This window comes from Herpailurus yagouaroundi, unplaced genomic scaffold, assembly GCF_014898765.1.
Source record: "Herpailurus yagouaroundi ecotype Mexico unplaced genomic scaffold, PumYag 198, whole genome shotgun sequence".
NCBI classification, from domain to species: domain Eukaryota; kingdom Metazoa; phylum Chordata; class Mammalia; order Carnivora; family Felidae; genus Herpailurus; species Herpailurus yagouaroundi.
The window spans coordinates 27,523,209-27,543,884 of record NW_024412429.1 but is presented as its reverse complement, the minus strand read 5'-3'; the positions used below and the strand labels follow the sequence as shown (position 1 = coordinate 27,543,884).

At 42.0% G+C, this 20,676-nt stretch overlaps 1 protein-coding gene across 8 annotated transcripts in view; it reads right to left on the bottom strand.

The window, feature by feature from the left end:
* NHSL1 (NHS like 1) overlaps positions 1-20,676 on the bottom strand; it is a 249,591-nt gene that overhangs the window by 106,329 nt on the left and 122,586 nt on the right. The window contains exon 1 of one of the 8 annotated variants that reach the window (XM_040449059.1): positions 7,459-7,895. The exons of 6 other annotated variants lie outside the window; for them this stretch is intronic. In XM_040449059.1, the coding sequence (XP_040304993.1) occupies positions 7,459-7,474 (16 nt within the window). In that variant the 5' untranslated portion in view covers positions 7,475-7,895. Of the gene's footprint in view, positions 1-1,805; positions 2,226-7,458; positions 7,896-20,676 lie in introns of those variants that run through there. One more of the 8 variants, XM_040449058.1, reaches the window with a different exon arrangement.

Sequence of the window (20,676 nt, the reverse complement as noted above, 5' to 3'; positions counted from 1 at the left end):
CAGTGTGCCCAAGTAGACAGGAAAGAGGCTGGAGGTCTTGGATGCTACAGAAACCCAGGCCTGGGGGTTCTGAGGAACCCAGGAGCATCAGAGACAGAGGCTTTCCTGGGGATGGGGGGCACCAGGCATGTGGTAAGCCCCCATCAACATCTGATAAATAAACGCTTATACCTAAAATTCTATCAAAACATTTTGGCCAGATGAGATGAACTTCAGACGTATTTCAGAATCTCAACAAATTCTGGATGAACTTAGATGTACAAATTATCCACTTTGGGATAATATTGGCCTTTTTTTGCCTAAAACTGGGGATTCTGTTACAGCAACACTTTTCTAGGAAAAAAGAAGGGATCAGAGCTTCCTTCGTCCTCTGGAAATTAGGGAAGAGTCTGGAGAAAGCAGAAATGCAATCTGCAGGAGATGGCTAGGCAGGAGCAGTGGAGTACCAGCGGCTGCTAAGTGCTTCCACAACTTTTGTTTTCTCCTGCCCTGTCATCTAATCCCAAGGCATTTTCCAAAGCGCCCTTTGCATTTGGGGGGGGGAACCTTTTCTGTTTAAAAACAGAGAGGTCACTATTCTTTTTTCTTTTTTTTTCTTTTAGTGTTTTTTATTTATTTTTGAGAGAGAGAGACAGAGCACAAGTGGGGGAAGGGCAGAGAGAGAGAGAGAGAAGAGAGAAGGAGACACAGAATCAGAAGCAGGTTCCAGGCTCTGAGCTGTCAGCACAGAGCCCAACACACAGCTCAAATTCATGGACCGTGAGATCATGACCTGAGGAGAAGTTGGATGTTTAACCGACTGAGCCACCCAGGCACCCGAAAGATCTCTATTCTTAACTTCTGGTACAAATCAGTTTCTCCAGCCGATCTTCCGCCAACTCTAGAATCTCCTGGACTCCTGCTTCTCTTCTGAGGCTGGCCTGAGCAATGTGGACGCCCTCTGCCTCCCTTTATTGAGAACACCCTCTGAAGCCACGGTCCAGCCTTCCCTCACTCCCACCCCTACTGTGAACAGTGGTTCACTTGGGAGAGCAGAGGCATCATCGGTCACAACTTTCATTCTAAAGTTTCGGGAACAACAGAGCTTGCAGTTTTGAAATAAAGATCACAGATGTCTTCTTGAGGTCATCGAAGGAGAGATTCTCTTTGTTTTCAAACGCTGCCTTCCAAAATTTCTCAAGAACAAACCTATATACAATCTGACCTTTGAAAACCACTCTCCACTGAAACATAAATTTACTTTCATTCTATTTCAACACACAGTTCCTAAAGTTCACTTTATGCTATTTATATCTTTTTGTTATAAGAAGACATTCCAAAGAAAGAGTGGTCATGAGTGTTCACGTTTCTCTTACCATGCACACTCCTCCCACGTACAAATTCAACCCAAGTTCAAGTCAGCATGGCTTTTTGTCTCAAAGGTTCAATATCAGCCACATTGACAGGACCCACAGTAAAAAATTTAAACCCCAGTAAAACCTGGTAAGTGTCACGTTGCCAGCAGATGGGGGATGAACACTGCTAACGTTATGCCAACTAGTTTGCTGTTACATTGCCTGTCGAATTAAGACCTCCTCATTTCAAATTCAATTGCTACGTATGATTTTATAAAATAATCTGACATTTTTCAATTTAAGAATATCCATATTCCTGCCTAGTGTCCCCCAATTAAAAAAAAACAACAACAAATCCTGCCAAGCTATTTAATCACGCAAAAGCTATGAATTGCTTAAAGACCCTTAGGTTGTTTTCAAGCAGTGTTTCCTTCTGGTGTTTACAATAAGAAAATACAAGCCCCTGCATACCTTTGTGCCTGGCTGATGGTGGTGACATGGTGTCCCGAGTGGTAAACTGCCTTCATCACACTGATCCATTTGCCTTCGTCTATTAACTATATCACCTTTACTAACGCGTGTGCAGACTGCCGATAACACCTCTGTAACTAGAAGGAGTTCAATCCGGCTGAGGTATGATACAGCTCCCCCAGTGGGCAATCAGAGGAGGATAAGAGGGGGAAAGGAAAAAAAAAAACTAGAAAAGACAGGAAAGAAGAGGAAACAAGAAAAGGTAAAAAGGGAACAGGAGATATTAAAATGGAGAACTTAACCAAAACCGCTGCCAGTGCTTTTGGGAATTCAAGTCATTTGATTCAGTTCCACCAAATTACCCAGAGCACTATTTTTGCACAGAGCGTGCTCCAGAAATAAGCAGACCCCCAGCCTGTGAGCTTTAGGCAGCAAGGCTCGGTCGACTGCTTTTTTCATTCCTGAAGGACAGCACCTCCTAGTTTGTATTATATCATCTATTCAGCATGGTGATCTGGCTTCTCCTTCCTTTAACATATTTAAAAACAAGATTTTGATTAGTAGGACAAGGAAGAAAAAGAACCAGAAAGCATGATAAAGTTTTCAAGGGAAAGACAAAGGCAATAAAGGGCTAGCTTTGTTTGGTTTATTAAATTTCAAGGGCTTTGCCCGCCAGTTTGAAAAATGCATGATATCACCAGTGTGTTTATTAAAAGTGCTACTTTAAATTGCAGATTGAGCAAATGTGAATTCCCCGTGGTAGCTGTCGGTTATTGACTAACAATCATATGCAATTTTTAAATGAAAGAAGAGGGGGGAAATAGGAAAGACCTGCAGGACTATAGTTCTAAAAGCTGCTGCTAATTTAAGTAAATCTCAAAATCTCCATGTATGAGTAGTAAAATACCCAGATTCAAAAAGATGCAATATTCTCAAGGTCACTTTGCATTTTGATTATCAAAGTCTTTCAAAGTGACGCTCAGAGTCAAATAGCAAAATAGCATAAACTTTGCTCAGTGCTTACTTGACAGTTTAATACTGACTTAAGAAGGGGTGGGGAACCTTCCAGAGCAAATGGTTACTTGCTAGCTAACTTGAAAAATGCACTTGTTTCTGCACAGAAATAACAAATCTGTTTCTGATTCCAGACATTATTTTCCAAATGCTGCCAAGAAAAGAATCTAAGGAATTCTTTTACATGCACAACATACACAAGACAACTGGAAAGCAGCCTGTGGTCTGTTCCAGGGTGCACGAGGAGGGAGAGAGCCGAGTTTCTAGTATGAACGACCCTCGTGGGAGCAGAAGCACATGCCTGAGATAGTTCATAGCTGTAATCTCCAACATAACTCTCTGCTATTATTAGACAACCTAAAGGCTTTCCTAAGTCTGTCTGTAACTTGTGAAGCAGAAAAGGCTAAAGACAGGACCCTACCACGCTGAGCATGCAGGCAGCTGGGGTACACCCACTCCATTTCCAATCCATGAAACTGGATTTCTAGATCTTGCCTGACAAGAAGAGCTGAGAAAGGGAAAGAATCTAGTCCAACACCAAAGCCAGGTTTAAAATCCCTGGAGAGAATGTTGACTAAGTAAAACCCCATACTAAATTCAGAAACTAAAGTCTATGATGCTCATAAAACATACTGAAATTATTCTTAGACCACAAAAGGATTATGATGATTCCTTTCCACATTGAGAATGACATTTTTAAAACAACACTTTATTTTTTGAACTCAACTACAGAGAGGTATCTTGCTTGACAATTTTAAAAATTATGTAACAAATAAGCCAATGCTTCAAAAGTATGTAACTTAGCATGCATCACTTGTGTTACATTAATAAGGGGACGACTTAGCAACAAAATCCACTTTGGAGGGAAGGAGGATAATGGGAGAATTCTGAAAGACTGAGTCATCCAATAGACTGAGCTATCTAATGCAACTGTTTAAATTTTGGCTTGCACTGAGTTGACTGCAGTGAACCAAGCTCAACTTTGTTTTTTATTTTCCCCTTTCTCAGGAGGGCAAGCGTTCAATGAAGAAAACTTGATCATTTCTAGGAAAGAAAAAGGCAACATTTTCTCTTGCGTGATTGATCACAGTGGGCACATTCTTGACCCTTCTACCTGCCCAGACAAACCCGTCTCAAACTTAAGTTTCAAGTGCATCCCCAAGCAGCTACGCTGGAGAGTCATTCTTACAGTGCAGCTCTCCATTCAATACACCCCCTATAAGGTTACCTTCAATCAAAGTGATTTTATGCCCAGTCTACTCTAAAGGGTTAAACAGTGTCCCCCTCCCCCCCCAAATCCATGCCTACCAGGAACCTCAGAATGTGGCCTTATTAGGAAAGAGAATCCTTGCAGATATAATCAGTTAAGATGAGGTCATATACTGGATTAGGGTAGACCTGAAATCCAATGACACGTGTTTTTTTTATAAAAATTACAAAGATACTGGCACCCGGATGGCTGAAGGGCACGATCTCATGGTTTGTGGGATCGAGCCCCATGTTGGGCTCTGCGCTGTCTGCTTGGGATCCTCTCCCTCCCTCTCTCTGTCCCTCCCCCACTCGTGTGCACATGTAGGCACTCTCTCTAAATAAATAAATGAACATGAAAAAAACATTTTTTTAATTACAGAGATACCCCAGGAAGAAGGCCATGTGAAAACAGAGCCAGAGATGCAACCACAAGCCAAGAAATACCCAAGGCCACCAGAAACTGGTAGAAGCCAAAAAAAAAAAAAAAAAAAAAAAAAAAAAAGATTCTCAAGAGGCTTCACGGGGAACATGACCCTAACAACACCTTGATTTTGGATTCTAGCATCTAGAATATGAGAGGAGAAATTTCTGTTTTAAGCCACGTACCTACTGGTAATTTGTTACAGAAACTCTAGGATCGGTGTCAGGTGGCCAATGCTTTGCTAACGGTCTGCTACAAGAAACAAGAGAAAATGCTTCACTTCTATAGCTGTGTGACACCGTGGTGACATCACGCAGCACATAATGTCGTCTTACAAAATATCTGTCTGTGATGGATTGGAAACTGAAAGGAAGAAATCAGTCTTCACAGTTAGAGGTGCCACTACAAAGATAATTAATATTTACAAAGAGGAAGCTGATGTGCTCTAATTAAGAAATCTGCATTCTGAATCATCTCAGACAAACTTGTGTTCCACCCAGGATTCGTGGTAAAAATATGTTATTCTAATAGTTTCAACAGAATAATCCATGAATGGTTTCTAATATATGCATGGTGGTTTGCTGTGAATCATATTATTTGATGAGCCGGAAACGCACTTCCTAGACCACAGGACATCACTGACTACATAGTGAAGGAACAACACACCATGGCTTTGTTAACCACAGGGACCTTGGCAGAACCCAAGAGAGCATCCTCCCAGAGAGTGGGAGCTCAGATGCTGCTCATATACAATGAATTGGGTGGAGTGAACGATTCTGAACTGCTTCAATGGCAATAATAGAGAGAAATTGAAACCATGTGAATTATCACAGCCAACAGAAATGACAGAGATGACATCTCTCCTCCAAGAAGTTACTTTCTCTAGCACCAAACCAAGCAAAAACTGAGCAGACATGACTTTAGAAAAAAAAATAGTCTAAATGGAGAAAAGGAAACCCTGCAGCAGTGTGGGAGACCATCTGATGTGAATGTTTCCTTTCAACAATTAAAAGAAATACTCAGGAACATGACTTACCCAAAAGAAGGACAATCGTCTTTCCTTTAACGTCAATGCTAAACCACAGACTCAATAGCCCCTAGAACCTCAGCTGGCCATAGACACAGGCTAATTAATGGAAGCCTCTGAAAAAGTCTCTGACAGAGGGAAACACAGACACAGTAGGAACACAAAGCACCCACAAGGAGCCCTTCATACTCCTGTGTGCAACCTCACTCGCTATTCCTTCATCATGTGTTTGCCTCGTATGAAGCACAAAGGGCAGCTGACAAATCATTACTGTAAATCAAAAGGCTATAAGTCACAGGAAGAGAGCCAAATGTCAACTGTGTGTCCTGGCTGCTGGGAGATCAGAGAGTGAGCTTTAAAGGGGATTGTGGATTCCTGATTAGAACGCACTCTTCAGCACAAAAGTACTCGCTTGTCATCACATGCCATTCACTTGACTTTCTAAAATTTCCTAAGTTACCACGGAAACTAAGAGTCCATGAAATTGATAGATTCTTTAATAAAATGAAATGGCTGTTATGGGAATAGGTGGAGACAAATATGTTGAAGCTGCAGAAGTCATACCCTGCAAAACTCCACACCTGCATTCAATTAAAAATCCTAAACCTCAAGCTATCATTAGATCATCATGATTTCAACTACTCTGGAAATTACACTAGGCTAGCATACACCCTCCTCCCATAATACTAAATTCTGGCTCTTCATGGTTATACTTTTTTTTTTTTTTTTGAGCAAACACATTTTTTTTACCAAAAGGCATCACAAGAGCTCATAACTCATTTCATCTAAAATTACTTTTCAGAACTATCCGAATTCATTTCACTCTTACAGAGCTCTTTAGAAATCCACTGCAACTAGATAGATACTCTCTATAGCAAGAACGAATTGAATTCTTAGGGAGAGGAAAATGTGATGTCCTGGTTTGTTCTTACCCGTTGCTTTCATCAAATGTGTAAAAACCATAGAAACAAACATACCAAGCTCAAAGTTTACTATCAAAGACGTTGCTGGTTTTTAAGGTGTCAAATCAGAGTTAAAACTGTAAACGTGCAAACTACAGAATCCATGTCTCTAACTCATTAATAGGCTTTGTGGACAAAGGAGAAATCAGCAAAGTGAGTAAAGCCAGGATCACTTAATGTCCCAAAATTGAAAAGCTGTCAAGAATTTTCCATCAACGGAATGACATACGCTGAAAGATACGAACAAAAGAGTCTACCCCAGTTCCAAGGAAATTAATTTTAACTCTTCCAGTCCAACAATCTCATAGACAAACACACTCTCTAATGTCTAAACTAATTACATGAAGGCAAGAGTCGGAACAAAAATAGAGTTTGAAGGAAAAACACTTGCCTAACAAGAGAAAACACTCCCTAACTAATCAGGGAATCTCTACATATACTCATATGTTCACCATCTTACGGTACTTAGGAAGTACTATCATCTATACATAGCTAGAACAAGAAGCATGCTCTACAGTAAAATTAAATCCATTCCTGAATTCACACATTAAAGCTTAAAGGAAGAGAATCGATTCCCTCTTTCCATTCATGCTGATCCTTTACATGGGCAACTTATCTCATCAAAACTTCTCTGACAGAACTCATGCTAACAACTGTAAACCATTCCTACTTTCATTAAGTTTCCTTAACACTAAACTTGTAACTACTTTGGCTGTGACAAAACGCATACAAAACACATCCAAACAGAGAAATATCCTTTCTGTCTAAAAGAAAATTCCATCTCCCCAGCAGGAGGTCTTTCTTCCTGTTTGCAACAACAACAACAAAAAAGAACAATGACTTTTTCGCTCTCAGACTTACAAACTCACTCAAGCTTTGATTTTAATAGTGCTAGCACTGTGACTTAGACTCTGATGCTAGATGACAGTTTTTCCTAACTAAAATTTACCCACCTAAATGGGCCCAAAGCCCCCTCACCTTTCAGGCAGAACATTCTGAAGCAGTTCCATGGAGGGGCTGGTGCTCTACAGTCCCATGTAGCCTGCAGTGCGAGGCACAGCTGTCTCCCAGCCCACCTCCCCACATTCACTGCCAGAGAGCAGGGCAGTCAGCCAGCAACTGTGATTACAGGAAGCCACTGCCCAATCCCCGGCTTTCTGGGCTGAGCTGCTGACACCTCCCTATCTTTCATACGCTGTTTCACACCATGGAATCAGCCAGGATCATCTTGGAAAGTGAAGGGAGCTGGGACTGTTCACATAGTGCAGCGCAGAACTGCGTAAGGGCAAGCCCATTTGTTTGTCTTATCAGCAGTTTTTTTTTTTTTTATTTCCATTGCACCAGATGCAGGACCTCACGTGATCAACAACACAAAAAGGAAATCACTTGACTTGGTTTCATTTCACTCTTTGCTATTAATTATGACAACTACTCTTTGACTTCGTTATTCCTACGTTACTCATACACTTGTTTTCTTTCTGGTGTGGAACAACTCACATGCTGGTACATAATTAGCACTAAACATTAGGATGTGAAACTCTGCACACAGCTGTCTGAGTCTATATAAATGGGTGGATATATGTGAGGCACTCACAACAGTGTCAAACAAATTGTAAGCGCTATGGACATCTTGACTATCATTACTATTGCGACTACTGCTAATAATAAACTTGAGTGTTAGGATACAAATCTGAAGCGTGTTACCTTTCCGCGGCATTGCCAATTTTTGGATGAGGAAACAAAGATCGGTGCACTTTAGCTGGCATCAGAGGATGTGAATTTCTAACTCTGCTGCAGCCACAATCCACTTGCTAAATGTCTCCTCCTCTGCCGAAAAGCTAGATTCGCTCTGGTGAGTTCAAGATTACCGTAAACTCTTTTAACACAGGTTCAAAGTGGAAGAAGGAATTTTATTGCCTATCTAAAGAGAAATAGCCTACACAGGCGGCCTCAGGAGTACCCTGCTTGAAAGTGCTGTCTGAACTGTGAGTGCCCTCCAGACGCTCAGTGACTTTTGAGTCCCCTGGTCACCGGAAGTGGCCATTGTTTGCAAGACCCGTTGCTGTGTGCAGGTCTTCCTTTTGACTCCACGGGATGCAGGAAACTGACTCACAGAATGAATCTGTCTGGCTGTGTCCTGGGGTGCTCGCTGCAGCCCCTGGGACATGGTGTGGATGCTCCGTGTCTTTCGGCTTTCAACATATGGTTCAGCATACCCTCATTTGGTTTCTACTCCTTGTCTTCAAGTATTACCAGTAGTGTCTGGTTAATAAGTTCCCTGTGATGAGGAAGCCAGTGCACTAGTTGCTTTGACCACCAAGACATGGGAGAGGACCCTCGCCAGAAGCTGCTGGGTTGAAAAACATCTGCATGTGGAATGACAGACAGTGGAATTAACTCTTAGAACAGAGCTGGAACCTTATCACTCATCTCATCTGATAGACTGCTTCAGAGATGAGGTGATTTGCCCAACTAACCAGCAGCTGTGTGAAGATCAAAGTCAAGCCACCTGACTTAGCCTTTTCCATCTCACTATGTGACACCCCCCCCCCCACCCCCCACAGACGGGCAGAGTCATTCCTGGTCTTTTCCTATTTTGAGTGGTCTCCCATGCAATTTACCAATTGCAAAGGTACTCCTCAAAGTGTTCTTTGGGGTTAGTCGCCTTTTTAAGTTGCACACAGAGAAATTCTGCATGTTGGAGAATTAAGATTTCTGAACATAGATCAGTGCACAGAGTTTTGGGTGGTTGTACGCTTTTACCAGCACTCTGAATACTTACAGTCAAACCTTTTAATATAGAGATGACTTTATATGCTAGAAAGAATACTGAATTGGAAAGCAAAGAGAACTCGATCGCAGCCACATCTGTAGCATTATCGAACTGTCCCTACAGCAGTTCATAGAGCTATAAATGTGTGCACTGAAGGTGGGGACTAAATTAACTGTAAAATTCAATCCTAGCCTACCCCATTAATTTTTCACTGTGACATATATAAATATAGATATGTATATGAATATAATATATAAGTGTTTTATTAGGCGCATGATGTCAGGAAAAGAGACAAGCTTTGCCTTCTCATGGTTTAGTGCAAGAGGTAGGCGGATGAATAAACAACTAACATAATCTAGTAAGTTATATAATAGAAGAATACACAAAGTTAATGATGATCAATGATAGCTTCTTGCCTATTACCTCCTAGCTAAGCTATGCTAGTTTACCAGGTTAAAACATCTATAATTGAATGTAATGGGTTGAACAGTGTCCCCACCAACATTCCTGTCTACCCAGAGCCTCAGGATGTGACCTTATTTGGCAATAAAGTCTTTGTAGATGTACTTAAGGTAAGGATCAAGGTGAGCTAATACAGGGTTAGGGTGGTGGTAAGGACAATAAGACTATCTTTAAAAGAGACAGAAAAGACACAGACACACAGAGGAGGAGATAAAGACCACAAGAATGGAGTTACGTGTCCACAAGACAAGTACTGTTTGGAGCCATCTGAAGCTGAAAGAGGAGGGAAGGATTCTCCCCGAGAGCCTCTGGAGGGAGCATAGATGGCCCTGTGGACATCTTGATTTCGGACTTCTGGCCTCCTGCACTGGGAGAGAATACATTTCAGTCATCTCAAGCCACCCATTTGTTGTAATTCGTCGCAGCAGCCCTAGACAACTAACACAGCTAGCTAAGTAAGCATCGTGTGTGAAGGGAGACACTTTTTTCTCTTTTTAAGCTAACTTTAATTCATAATCACCTGGGCTTAAAACCTGTTTCTTCCACACCATTGTGGCTAAATTCTTACTGAAGAAAAAAAAAAATCTTCCTAGAACATTCCTAAGCAGCATAAATACCATCTTCTATTGAATTAGTGAAATCATGGGTACCACCATCTGAAAAGGTCACAGCATTAAACTCAAGCAGTGAAAATGGAATCAGCTTTTATTGACATCAAACATAAAACTACATATAAATATTTTTTCAATCACTTGTTTTCACCATCAAACAATTGCGACTATGTGTGAGAAACAAAACATGAAAGGGCACACTGTTCGATCTAGGGGGAAAAAAAATATGAAGTACCCATGAAAATTATTATGATCTGTCACCAGCGAGGACTGCTACTGAGACCGAAATGTCTACCTAGGAAGCCTGCATGAGGCGAGCAGGCCTGGGATGATGCATGCTTGCAGAATTCACCGCCCTTTGGACAGGACACAGGTGCCTTTGCCAGCCATGACCTTAGAGCACAACCACTTGATTCCCTCATAGGATTACAACATCCAGCATTGTGTTAACGTTTAACATTAGCGTCTCTGCCAGAGGGAGTGGTAACCACACATACAGCCAAAAGCTTACAGATACTTATAGCTTCCAAACCGGCACTATGAAACTTGTGTGCTAAAAACATTTTTGTCGTTTCAGTAAAATAGTGAAGATATCAGTAAATTAGGAATTAATTTACATGGGACACAGAATTAGCGAATCTAGAAAGGCTCAAGATTCTACTTGTTCCTGGCAAAACACGTGACAAAATTATACAAGAACAGGCAAACCAGTATTTTCTTTCTACGCATCTTGGCTCTTATTCCTACCAGAAGGGTCAGACGGCGATGAAAAACGCCTTCTTTGTACCCATTCCAGGGTTTGTTTTGCATCAACTAGAAAAGTATTCCACCAGGTAAGGCTTGTTTTCATACCTATATCTCTGGGCGCTCATCTCAGTGCTTTGAAAATCAGAGGAGATTAAAGACATACTGCCAAACATCATTTTCCATTTTCCCCTATATTACAAGAGACTGAGGATGCCGAAACCCTCTGATACTTTTGAGATCAGCATGACCAGAGGAGGAGCCCCTCTGGTGGCCAAGGCTGAGTGGCACCACTGGAACATCTTATACCAAAGGTTTAGTCATTGCCAGCTCCCCAACGGTTCTATGGTACTTCTGTTTTTACCAACGTTCTGAGTTTTTCTATATATTTATTACTCCCACAGGCCCAAGGGAAAGATGAAAAAATATTAGAGCACTGTGTCTTTAAATTGGCTAACTTCACCTTTTCCCCAGCTCGTTCCCATGGTCTAGTGTGCCAGTCTGGCCACTTCTATAGCAGTGCTAGTTCATCATGCGGAAACCTGGACACAGGTCTTTGTTCTAGACACTTCCTCCACCTACCATCATCTCACGCTGTCTCCTGTTTGATTTTTCTGTACTCTGGAGGCAGAGCTGACCTACTTAATCCAGGGGCAACCATTCTCTGAGATGTCTGAATCCTGGCTCATTAAAAAGACAGGTTACTTCGTGCTGGACCCAAATCAGCTACAGAAGGCCAAGGAAACTGGCAGATACTTCACGAGAGTTCTTCAGTGGCTTCTGGCCTCAGGCAGGCTCATGCAGGTCACTATCTCTCCTCTAGGAATCATGAGAGTTCTGCTCTAATTGGCCATTTTAAAATATATTTTCCTGAGCCAGGGTGATTTCAATGTTTTTTCCTTCAAAGCTGAGTCTGGACTTCGTGACGTCACAGCCAAGAAAGCAACCCTCATTCGGCTCTTTCCCCTGAACTCCCGTCTCTAATCTCATTCATGCCACCCTGGCTCTAATAGCCAAATGACTTGACTTTCTTTTTTTAAGAACTCTTGGGTCCCTCTGGTTCTATTTTCCCAGGGAATGTAATAATGAGTCTGCAAGCTGACCTGAGCCCTCAGATGATTTCACATCCTTTCCTGGTCTCCCTTACGCGTGCAGATTTGCCGCGACTCCGTTGCTGTCCATTGGCCTCCGGTCTGGAACGCCACCCGTCCACCTTAGGGACACAGTGCACCTCGTCAGCAACAGCAGCAGGAAGGAGTCTTTCCTGTGCAACCTCGCTCCATCCATCCTACCTGATGTAGCTTCCAAAGGTACCACCCATGGCTGAGATGTTTCTTCAAGCTACAACACTCCTTGATGCCTTTATACTCGTTTATTTTTTCTTTCTAAATCTGACCTCTTCATTCACCTTCATACTAACTCCCTCTCTCCAAAAGAGCTTCATCTGCTCTATTCTCTCCTTTAGGAAAATGATGATGATGATGATGATGATGATGATGATGATGATTCCACTTATGTGAAAAATACAAGGTATGGATAAACCCCGTGCTCCTCGTCTAGCAGTAAAGTAAAAGGGTTGACACTTGGAATCCATTCTTTTCCCCAAATTTTCTGGTCATATCCCCGCTCAGGGGCCCTGTCGGCAGGCTTTGTGCATACTTCGTATGGTCTCATACCTCCACTGTCTTTGATCAGGCCATCATTTCCTTCATCTAAAACGCAGCCCCGGGGCGCCTGGGTGGCTCAGTCGGTTAAGCGGCCGACTTTGGCTCAGGTCGTGATCTCGCGGTCCGTGGGTTCGAGCCCCGCGTCGGGCTCTGTGCTGACAGCTGGGAGCCTGGAGCCCGTTTCAGATTCTGTGTCTCCCTCTCTCTGACCCTCCCCCGTTCATGCTCTGTCTCTCTCTGTCTCAAAAATAAATAAACGTTAAAAAAAAAAAAAATTAAAACACAGCCCCCTCTCCCACAGCCTGTTTTTTACTTCTCTGAAGCCTCCTTTGATCATGCTCCTCTCCCCCAGCAGAATCAATCTCTCCTTGCACTAAGTCATCAGGGCACTTTATCTATGCAGCTATCATAGTGTCTCAATTCCACCTGCCCACCTAAAATGAAAGGTCCTCAAAGCAGAGACTTGCTCATTTTCACTTAATCCGTAATGCCCTGTGGGATACCTGAAACAGAATAAGTAATCAACGTTCGTAGCATAAATCAAAATTATTATCACGTTAATATTTTATCCAAAAGCAAAATGTTAGTGGAAAGTGTATAAAACTTAAATGAGATATATATCCTATAGCATAATGATTCCTATGAGACATCATTAAAAAATTTAACATAGTCCTTAAAATTAAATCGATACTGGGGCACCTGGGTGGCTTAGTCGGTTGAGCATCCGACTTTGGCTCAGGTCATGATCTCATAGTTCATGAGTTCGAGCACCGTGTTGGGCTCTGTGCTGACCGCTCAGGGCCTGGAGCCTGCTTCGGATTCTGTGGCTCCCTCTCTCTCTGCTCCTGCCCTGCTCACACTCTGTCTCGGTCTCAAAAACAAGTAAAGATTAAAAAAATATTAAAAAAATTAAATAGATACTATTTTCCCTACATATAACTATACTGAAACTCATTATTAAATAATAGTTACTGATCATTAATAGTTAAATCTATGGTGGAATTTTTATAAAATCATCATTTCTTTAATAGTCTATCACGGTATACACAAATATCAAATCATTATGTTGTATACCTAAAACTAATGCTATATGTCAATTATGTCTCAATAAAATTTAAAAAAAACAAAAAAGGCTAATAGTCTAAAGAGGCCTCATTTTTTTTTTATTTAATGTTTACTTATTTTTGAGACAGAGAGAGAGAGAGAGAGAGAGAGAGAGAGAGAGAGAGAGAGCACGAGCGTGGGAGGGGCAGAGAGAGAGAGGGAGACACAGAATCCGAAGCAGGCTCCAGGCTCTGAGCTGTCAGCACATAGCCCGACACGGGGCTCGAACTCACAGACCGCGAGATCGTGACCTGAGCCGAAGTCAGACGCTCAACCAACTGAGCCACCCAGGGTGCCCCACGGCCTCATTTTCAAACCCACAAACAAAAAAACCATTCTCTCTCAAGACAGCTTCTCCAACAAACTCAGAAAGCAGTTTTTCCTATTCTCCTTCAGCCTAATTAAATGTTTGAAGGATGATGGAAGTGGAAAAGAAAAAAAATATTTTTGAAAATATCCATACAAGAACATTGAAGTCAGTGTGTCCAGCTGGAGGGAGGATCCCAAAACGATGTCATAATAATGACCCCAAATCCCCTTTCTTAGTGAACTTATTAGGAAACGTATTACAGGAGAAAAATAAAACCCCTAGAGTCTAAAATTAATTTTCGTAACGCTTTGCCATTACCAATATGCCTAATATGTGCATATTTTGAAGAGTCTAAGTTTAGAGCACGTATAAATATGCTCATATCCTTTCCTACCGCATAGTTCGTCAACGTGTGACTCCCAAAATACACATATCGATGAAAACCCCTCTAAAAACAAAAAGCAAACAAACAAAAACCCTAAAAAGAGGGAGGTCAATTGTATCCTTTTCCCCTAAGCATCTGAGTAATCTGAGGAAGTTAAAACAATCACCAACCGCCAGCCACAGAAACAGGTGTAACTCTTCCACTCACGAAATTACCCTCCTAAATCAGCCTAAAGAGAAGTCAGTCTACAAATCAGAATTACTCAAGATCATGAACCAGCCAAACAAGAGGAACACGAGTTCTGCCACAATTTCCTTGTTAATAAAACATAAGCCCATAACCATAGACAGTAACTGGACTGTCATTACCTTTAATCATCAAGTAAACAGATAAAAACTGAAAGGAAGATGTGTCAAGTTAAAATGTCTAGGCTCCTGATAATTTCTGCACAGATAACAAAATACTCTAATATTTAAGTTCACTTAAGACTTACAAATTTAAAACACTTTATTTTAAAGCCCACTATGTATCTGAAAAACTCAAAGTTCTGTAATGAACTAGAAGATTTCCATAAAAAGGTAGTTTATTTCTGAACTCACGTTCTCCAACTTTTGACCCACTTAAACCTTGGTGACAAGGCTTAAAGGAAGGGGCTAATCACTTCCCTTTCGACCGCCAAGTCTTCTGAGCGGTCAGGCAGTTTGAAACTTCAGGAATAGCCAAGTTATTTCGGGACCCATAGGATTTACAACAGTAATGGTTTGAGGAAACCACACGATTTAGGCTCCTTCAAGTCCTTTCCCTGTCCTTAGAGGAGTTTAAAAATAAGCAAGAAAATGATTCTCAAATCGGCAGACCAATTTCAGGGTGGCGGTGCATGATAATCACAGAGTTACAAGATCCGCAGAGAACAGAGCAAACCACAGAAACAGCTCTTTTCTGATCCTCCTCTTTGATCATGCTAAACAGATCTAAGCCTTTTCCGTTTTTTGTTTTTGTTTTACCTCTTTCTCTTTCCCTCCTTCCTCCTTCATTCCCTCCTTGCCTGTGTGTCCCTCTCCCTCTCTCTCCCTCCCTTCTTTGCTTGACATCAGTAAAGTTAAGCCCTAACAGAAGTCACCTACGATTCTGTTGATGGTAATGGCTGGCATTTGTGTTCTATTTTTATTTCACGCACCTCTGCAAACTCAGCTATTAATGATAATAAATCCACAGCCCCTCAAGAGGAAAAAAAAGTTATATGTCAGAAATAGAATACTACATTTAAAGTTTGAAAAAGCACTTATTTTGAGGCAGATGTGCTTCTGACAGCTCTATTAAGTGATTCGACTTTCTCTGAGCACTTCACTTCATGCAAAAGAAAGGCTATAGCCCAGGGCCCTTGGGGTTTTCTGTTTGTCTTTTGTGGGGTTTTGGGGGGGGGTGGGAGGCTGGGGGTGGGGGTTGAGTTTGGTTTGGTTTTGTTCCTTCAATTCTTTGAAAGCTGAATGAATTTTATTTTTGTGAGTAGAATAAAAGTGACACCAGAGACCCTGTTTTCAGATGTCTTTTCCACCCTTCAGAAGTTGCTCATTTGCTGCGTATCTATTTAAGAAAACTTTCTGTGGGATACATTGAAGGAAAAGCTTCCCAAAAGTGTTCTGGAAGGTCAGCAAAGGAATCTGCTGCTTGACCTTCCCAGAGGGGTCAGGAAGGTCAAAATTAAAGAATAGACAGGAACACAATCTGAAAAACCACTGAAGAGAGGAGAAAGGGCTCCACCGGCCCCTAACAGGTTAGTCTTGTTTTGTGAAGGTAACTCTACTTGGATCCTTCATAGCTCCAATTCAGAGACTATATGCAAATATTTACTAAAATGCTCTTAAATGACACTGAGAGAGGAAAACATGTGGTCACTGCCTCTAAACAATTGCTCCAGTTGGCTTTTCTAATCAGGTATTCACAAAACAGACTTATTCGAAATGTCACTTTATCTGAAAAGAAAAACATCTTTATAATTATTATCTCTGAGATTTTACAACCAAAACACAGAATAACTCTATTGGGTATCCAGAGCTCTTGATATCAGGAGTGAGCCTCTTTTACTAATTCTCTAATGTTTGGAAAATGAGAGAAAGGCTAACCGTGCTTCTTGAAATTGTTACTTTTCTCTGAGCCTCGTTTCTTGAGTCACAGGGAAAAAAACATTTGCCTTTTAAACTCTACTTTCGGGGCGCCTGGGTGGCGCAGTCGGTTAAGCGTCCGACTTCAGCCAGGTCACGATCTCGCGGTCCGTGAGTTCGAGCCCCACGTCGGGCTCTGGGCTGATGGCTCAGAGCCTGGAGCCTGTTTCTGATTCTGTGTTTCCCTCTCTCTCTGCCCCTCCCCCGTTCATGCTCTGTCTCTCTCTGTCCCCAAAAAATAAATAAACGTTAAAAAAAAAAATTAAAAAAATTAAAAAAAATAAAAAAAAATAAACTCTACTTTCAACTTATTCAAATTGCATCTCAACATTTTTGGAGCTCTCCTATATATCCAATGAGCTACTACTGTGGGCCTAGGGTGCAAAAATGGGGACTGCAACATTTCAACATAGACTATTATTCAAAGATCATGTTAATTCTGAATATTTGGGATATTACTGGTTTATTAAGAAATTCACGGAGGACGCCTGGGTGGCTCAGTGGGTTGGGCATCCGACTTCAGTTCAGGTCATGATCTCATGGTTCGTGAGTTCGAGCCCCACATGGGTCTCTGGGCTGACAGCATGGAGCCTGCTTGGGATCCTCTGTCTCTCTCTCTCTCTCTCTCTCTCTCTCTCTCTGCCCCTCCCCTGCTTGTGCACATGCACTCTCTCTCAAAAATAAATAAACACGAAAAAAAATTTTTAAAAAGAAATTCAGGGGCGCCTAGGTGGCTCAGTCGGTTAGGCGCCCGACTTTGGCTCAGGTCTTGATCTTACGGTTCGTGAGTTCTAGCCCCGCATTGGCTCTGTGCTGACAGCGTGGGGCCTGCAGCCTGCTTCAGATTCTGTGTCTCCCTCTCTCTCTGACCCTCCCCTGCTCATACCCCCTCTCTCTCTTTCTCAAAAATAAACATTAAAAAAAGAAAGAAAGAAATTCGCAGAAAAGACAGAATCAAATCAGTTTTTTCAGTCCCATTTTACATCATTCCCATTTGTGTTAATGAGGATCAAATGTCACTTAAAGTGTTTACTAAAAATACTCAGTGGAGAAGAAGTGGTTTCAGTCATAGGAATACGGTCTCATCTTCACGATCTTTTTTTATTTTTTTGAAGCAGATGATGTGAAGATACGGAATTGAAGATATGGGGAGGCAATTTTAACCATATGAAACACATGAGCATATACCTGGTGTCCAAGTATCAGCTGGAATGAAGAGAGGGGAGGCAGAGGAGAGGGAGAACATAACACATTATTAGAGAAAGTGGCTGATGGTGAAACCAAAGCTTAAAAGCGGCAAAGCTACACTTGTTTATTACGTGAAACAGTGTGGTGATCCTCCTTGAAAACTCACAGTGGTTTTATAGAAGTGTTTAAAATCTAGCATTTACAAAAAGAACCGGGACGGCCTAAGTCACAATTTCATAACATTCATGCAAACACGTGCTTCATTCAACTGTCCTAAGAAGAAAAGCCAACAAAAGATAAACATGGAAAAAACTTATTTACCTATTACAGTCACATCCTACTTATCAAGAGATCACTTTTCTGACAAACTCACCCACTCAACATCTGGTCAAGAAGTCAAGAAGCCAAAATGGTCTCTGACCAGAGAGCATCACTCACAGGATTATGGCTCAAGCTGTTATTATAATTTTTTGACCAACCCTGTTGCAATAAATTGGATCGCCCCGACCCTCCACACAGGGTAACAAATTAGAAATACCAAGTCAGAGTGTGGTGAGGACAAGAGGCAGGCACAACTACACGGGGAAAGAGAGCTGACAGCCTTCCAGCAGAAGTGGCACAAACAGCAGGCAGTGGAGACCCACTTTGTGCCAAAGCAAAGATCTTACTCATCTCAGCATCCACCAGGGAGCATCACCAGGTTCTTACCCGTTCAGTGACTATTCACAGGGACGCCCGAAGCCTCAAAGCAAGGTTCAACTGTGCTGTGTGGATTGAGCAGAGACACTGCACGGTGTCACGGAAAGAGTGTGACCATGTCACAAGAAGTGGACTCAGACCCAATCTATACATTATCTATATGGCATCAGGTAAGTCACTTCGTCTTTCAGAGACCTGTTTTCTTGCCACCAAAGGGGATAATGTCACCTCTTCTGCCCATCTCACAGGACTGTCATAACAATGGGATGAGACCATACACGTCTGAATACCGTGTCAACCATAACCTGCAAAGAGACTCTATCTGCAGAGTATGCTTTAGAACAACATTCATAAGAAAATATTGCTAATTCTGAAAGATGAGGGGCACCTGGGTGGCTCAGTCGGTCGAGCGTCTGACTCTTTGATTTCGACTGAGGTCATGATCTCACAATTCGTGGGATTGAGCCCCGCACTGGGCTCTGTGCTGTCAGTGTGGAGCCTGCTTGGGATTTCTCTCTCTCCCTCTCTCCCTGCCCCTCCACCACTCATACTCTCTCTCTCTCAAAATAAATAAATAAACATTTAAAAAATTAAAAAATAAAAAATAAGATCCTGAAAGATGAATGAGGCAGGCTTCTATTATATGAAAACACAACTAAATAAAAGGCATATTCCTCTAACATTTTATATCAGCTAACATGTAGTCCATATTAAAAAAGTATCTCTGGGGCACCTGGGTGGCGCAGTCGGTTAAGCGTCCGACTTCAGCCAGGTCACGATCTCACGGTCCGTGAGTTCGAGCCCCGTGTCAGGCTCTGGGCTGATGGCTCGGAGCCTGGAGCCTGTTTCCGATTCTGTGTCTCCCTCTCTCTCTGCCCCTCCCCCGTTCATGCTCTGTCTCTCTCTGTCCCAAAAATAAATAAAAAACGTTGAAAAAAAAAAAAGTATCTCTAACCAATTACCAGTTGTTGTTTTCTGTTGTTGTTGTTTTTTCTTTTTTTACAATAACCTTATGTTTCAAAGGAAATGAGTTCTCCCTCCAATTAGACATCGGATATCTGACACATACAGGCTAGAGTCCAACAATTGGAAAGGGAACTTAAATGGATGCAACTTCTCAACTGATTTTCCTCTAAGGGGGACAGACAGTAGGCCAGTAAGCATAATGATAGAAAAATCTCCAGAACAAGGCAGAAATTCTTCAGACATTGCTATTCATGAGCTTTCCCCTGGGTCGGTTAGCAGGTGCACATAATCTGCGGAAGGCAAGCTCTGTGACACTGTGCTCCATCAGGCAACAAGGGTTACACTGGAAATCACTCAGTCCCGCCTAATTTTTAAGCATTTCCCCTTATGGGAGAGGGGCCCAGAGGTCAACCTAGAAGAGAACTTGCCATGGGGAACGCTTACATGCTCATGACTGTAAGTCAGTCCTCAGAGCAGATGATTGCTGAGACGCACCACAAATCTACATTGCATCTCAAGACACTTCAGAGGTGTGAGACCCTTCTACAAGATTGAAATGACCATGGATTATTCACAGAAACTCCATCCTAGTTTGTCACTCTTAAACATTGTGAAGGAGTGACCTGGTACACAAGAATATTAAGAAACTACCCCAGGAAGTGAAGTCTACTGAAAGCAGTGTTTTACCCATTGAAGGCTATGATATAATAAGGGAGTCACAACATCACTTCGGTAGGTGAGGACTGACGTTTTCTGCCTAATAAAACAATAAGGGGCACCTGGGTGGCTCAGTTGGTTAAGTTTCTGACTCTTGATTTCAGCTCAGGTGCTAATCTCAAGGTTTTTGAGTTCGAGCCCCAAATTGGGCTCTGCACCGTTAGGATTCTTTCTCTCTCTCTCTCTCTCTCTCTCCCTCCCTCCCTCCCTCCCTCCCTCTCTCTCCCTGCCCTTCCCCTGCTTGTGTGCTCTCTCTCTCTCTAAATGAATAAAGTTAAAAAAAAAGAATAAAACAGAAGAGAAAATTGTTGCATGGAGTCATGTGACAATGAAGTAGCTTCACAAAACTTCTGCTTCATTGTGTGTGTGTGTGTGTGTGTGTGTGTGTGTGTGTGTGTGTGTGTGTGT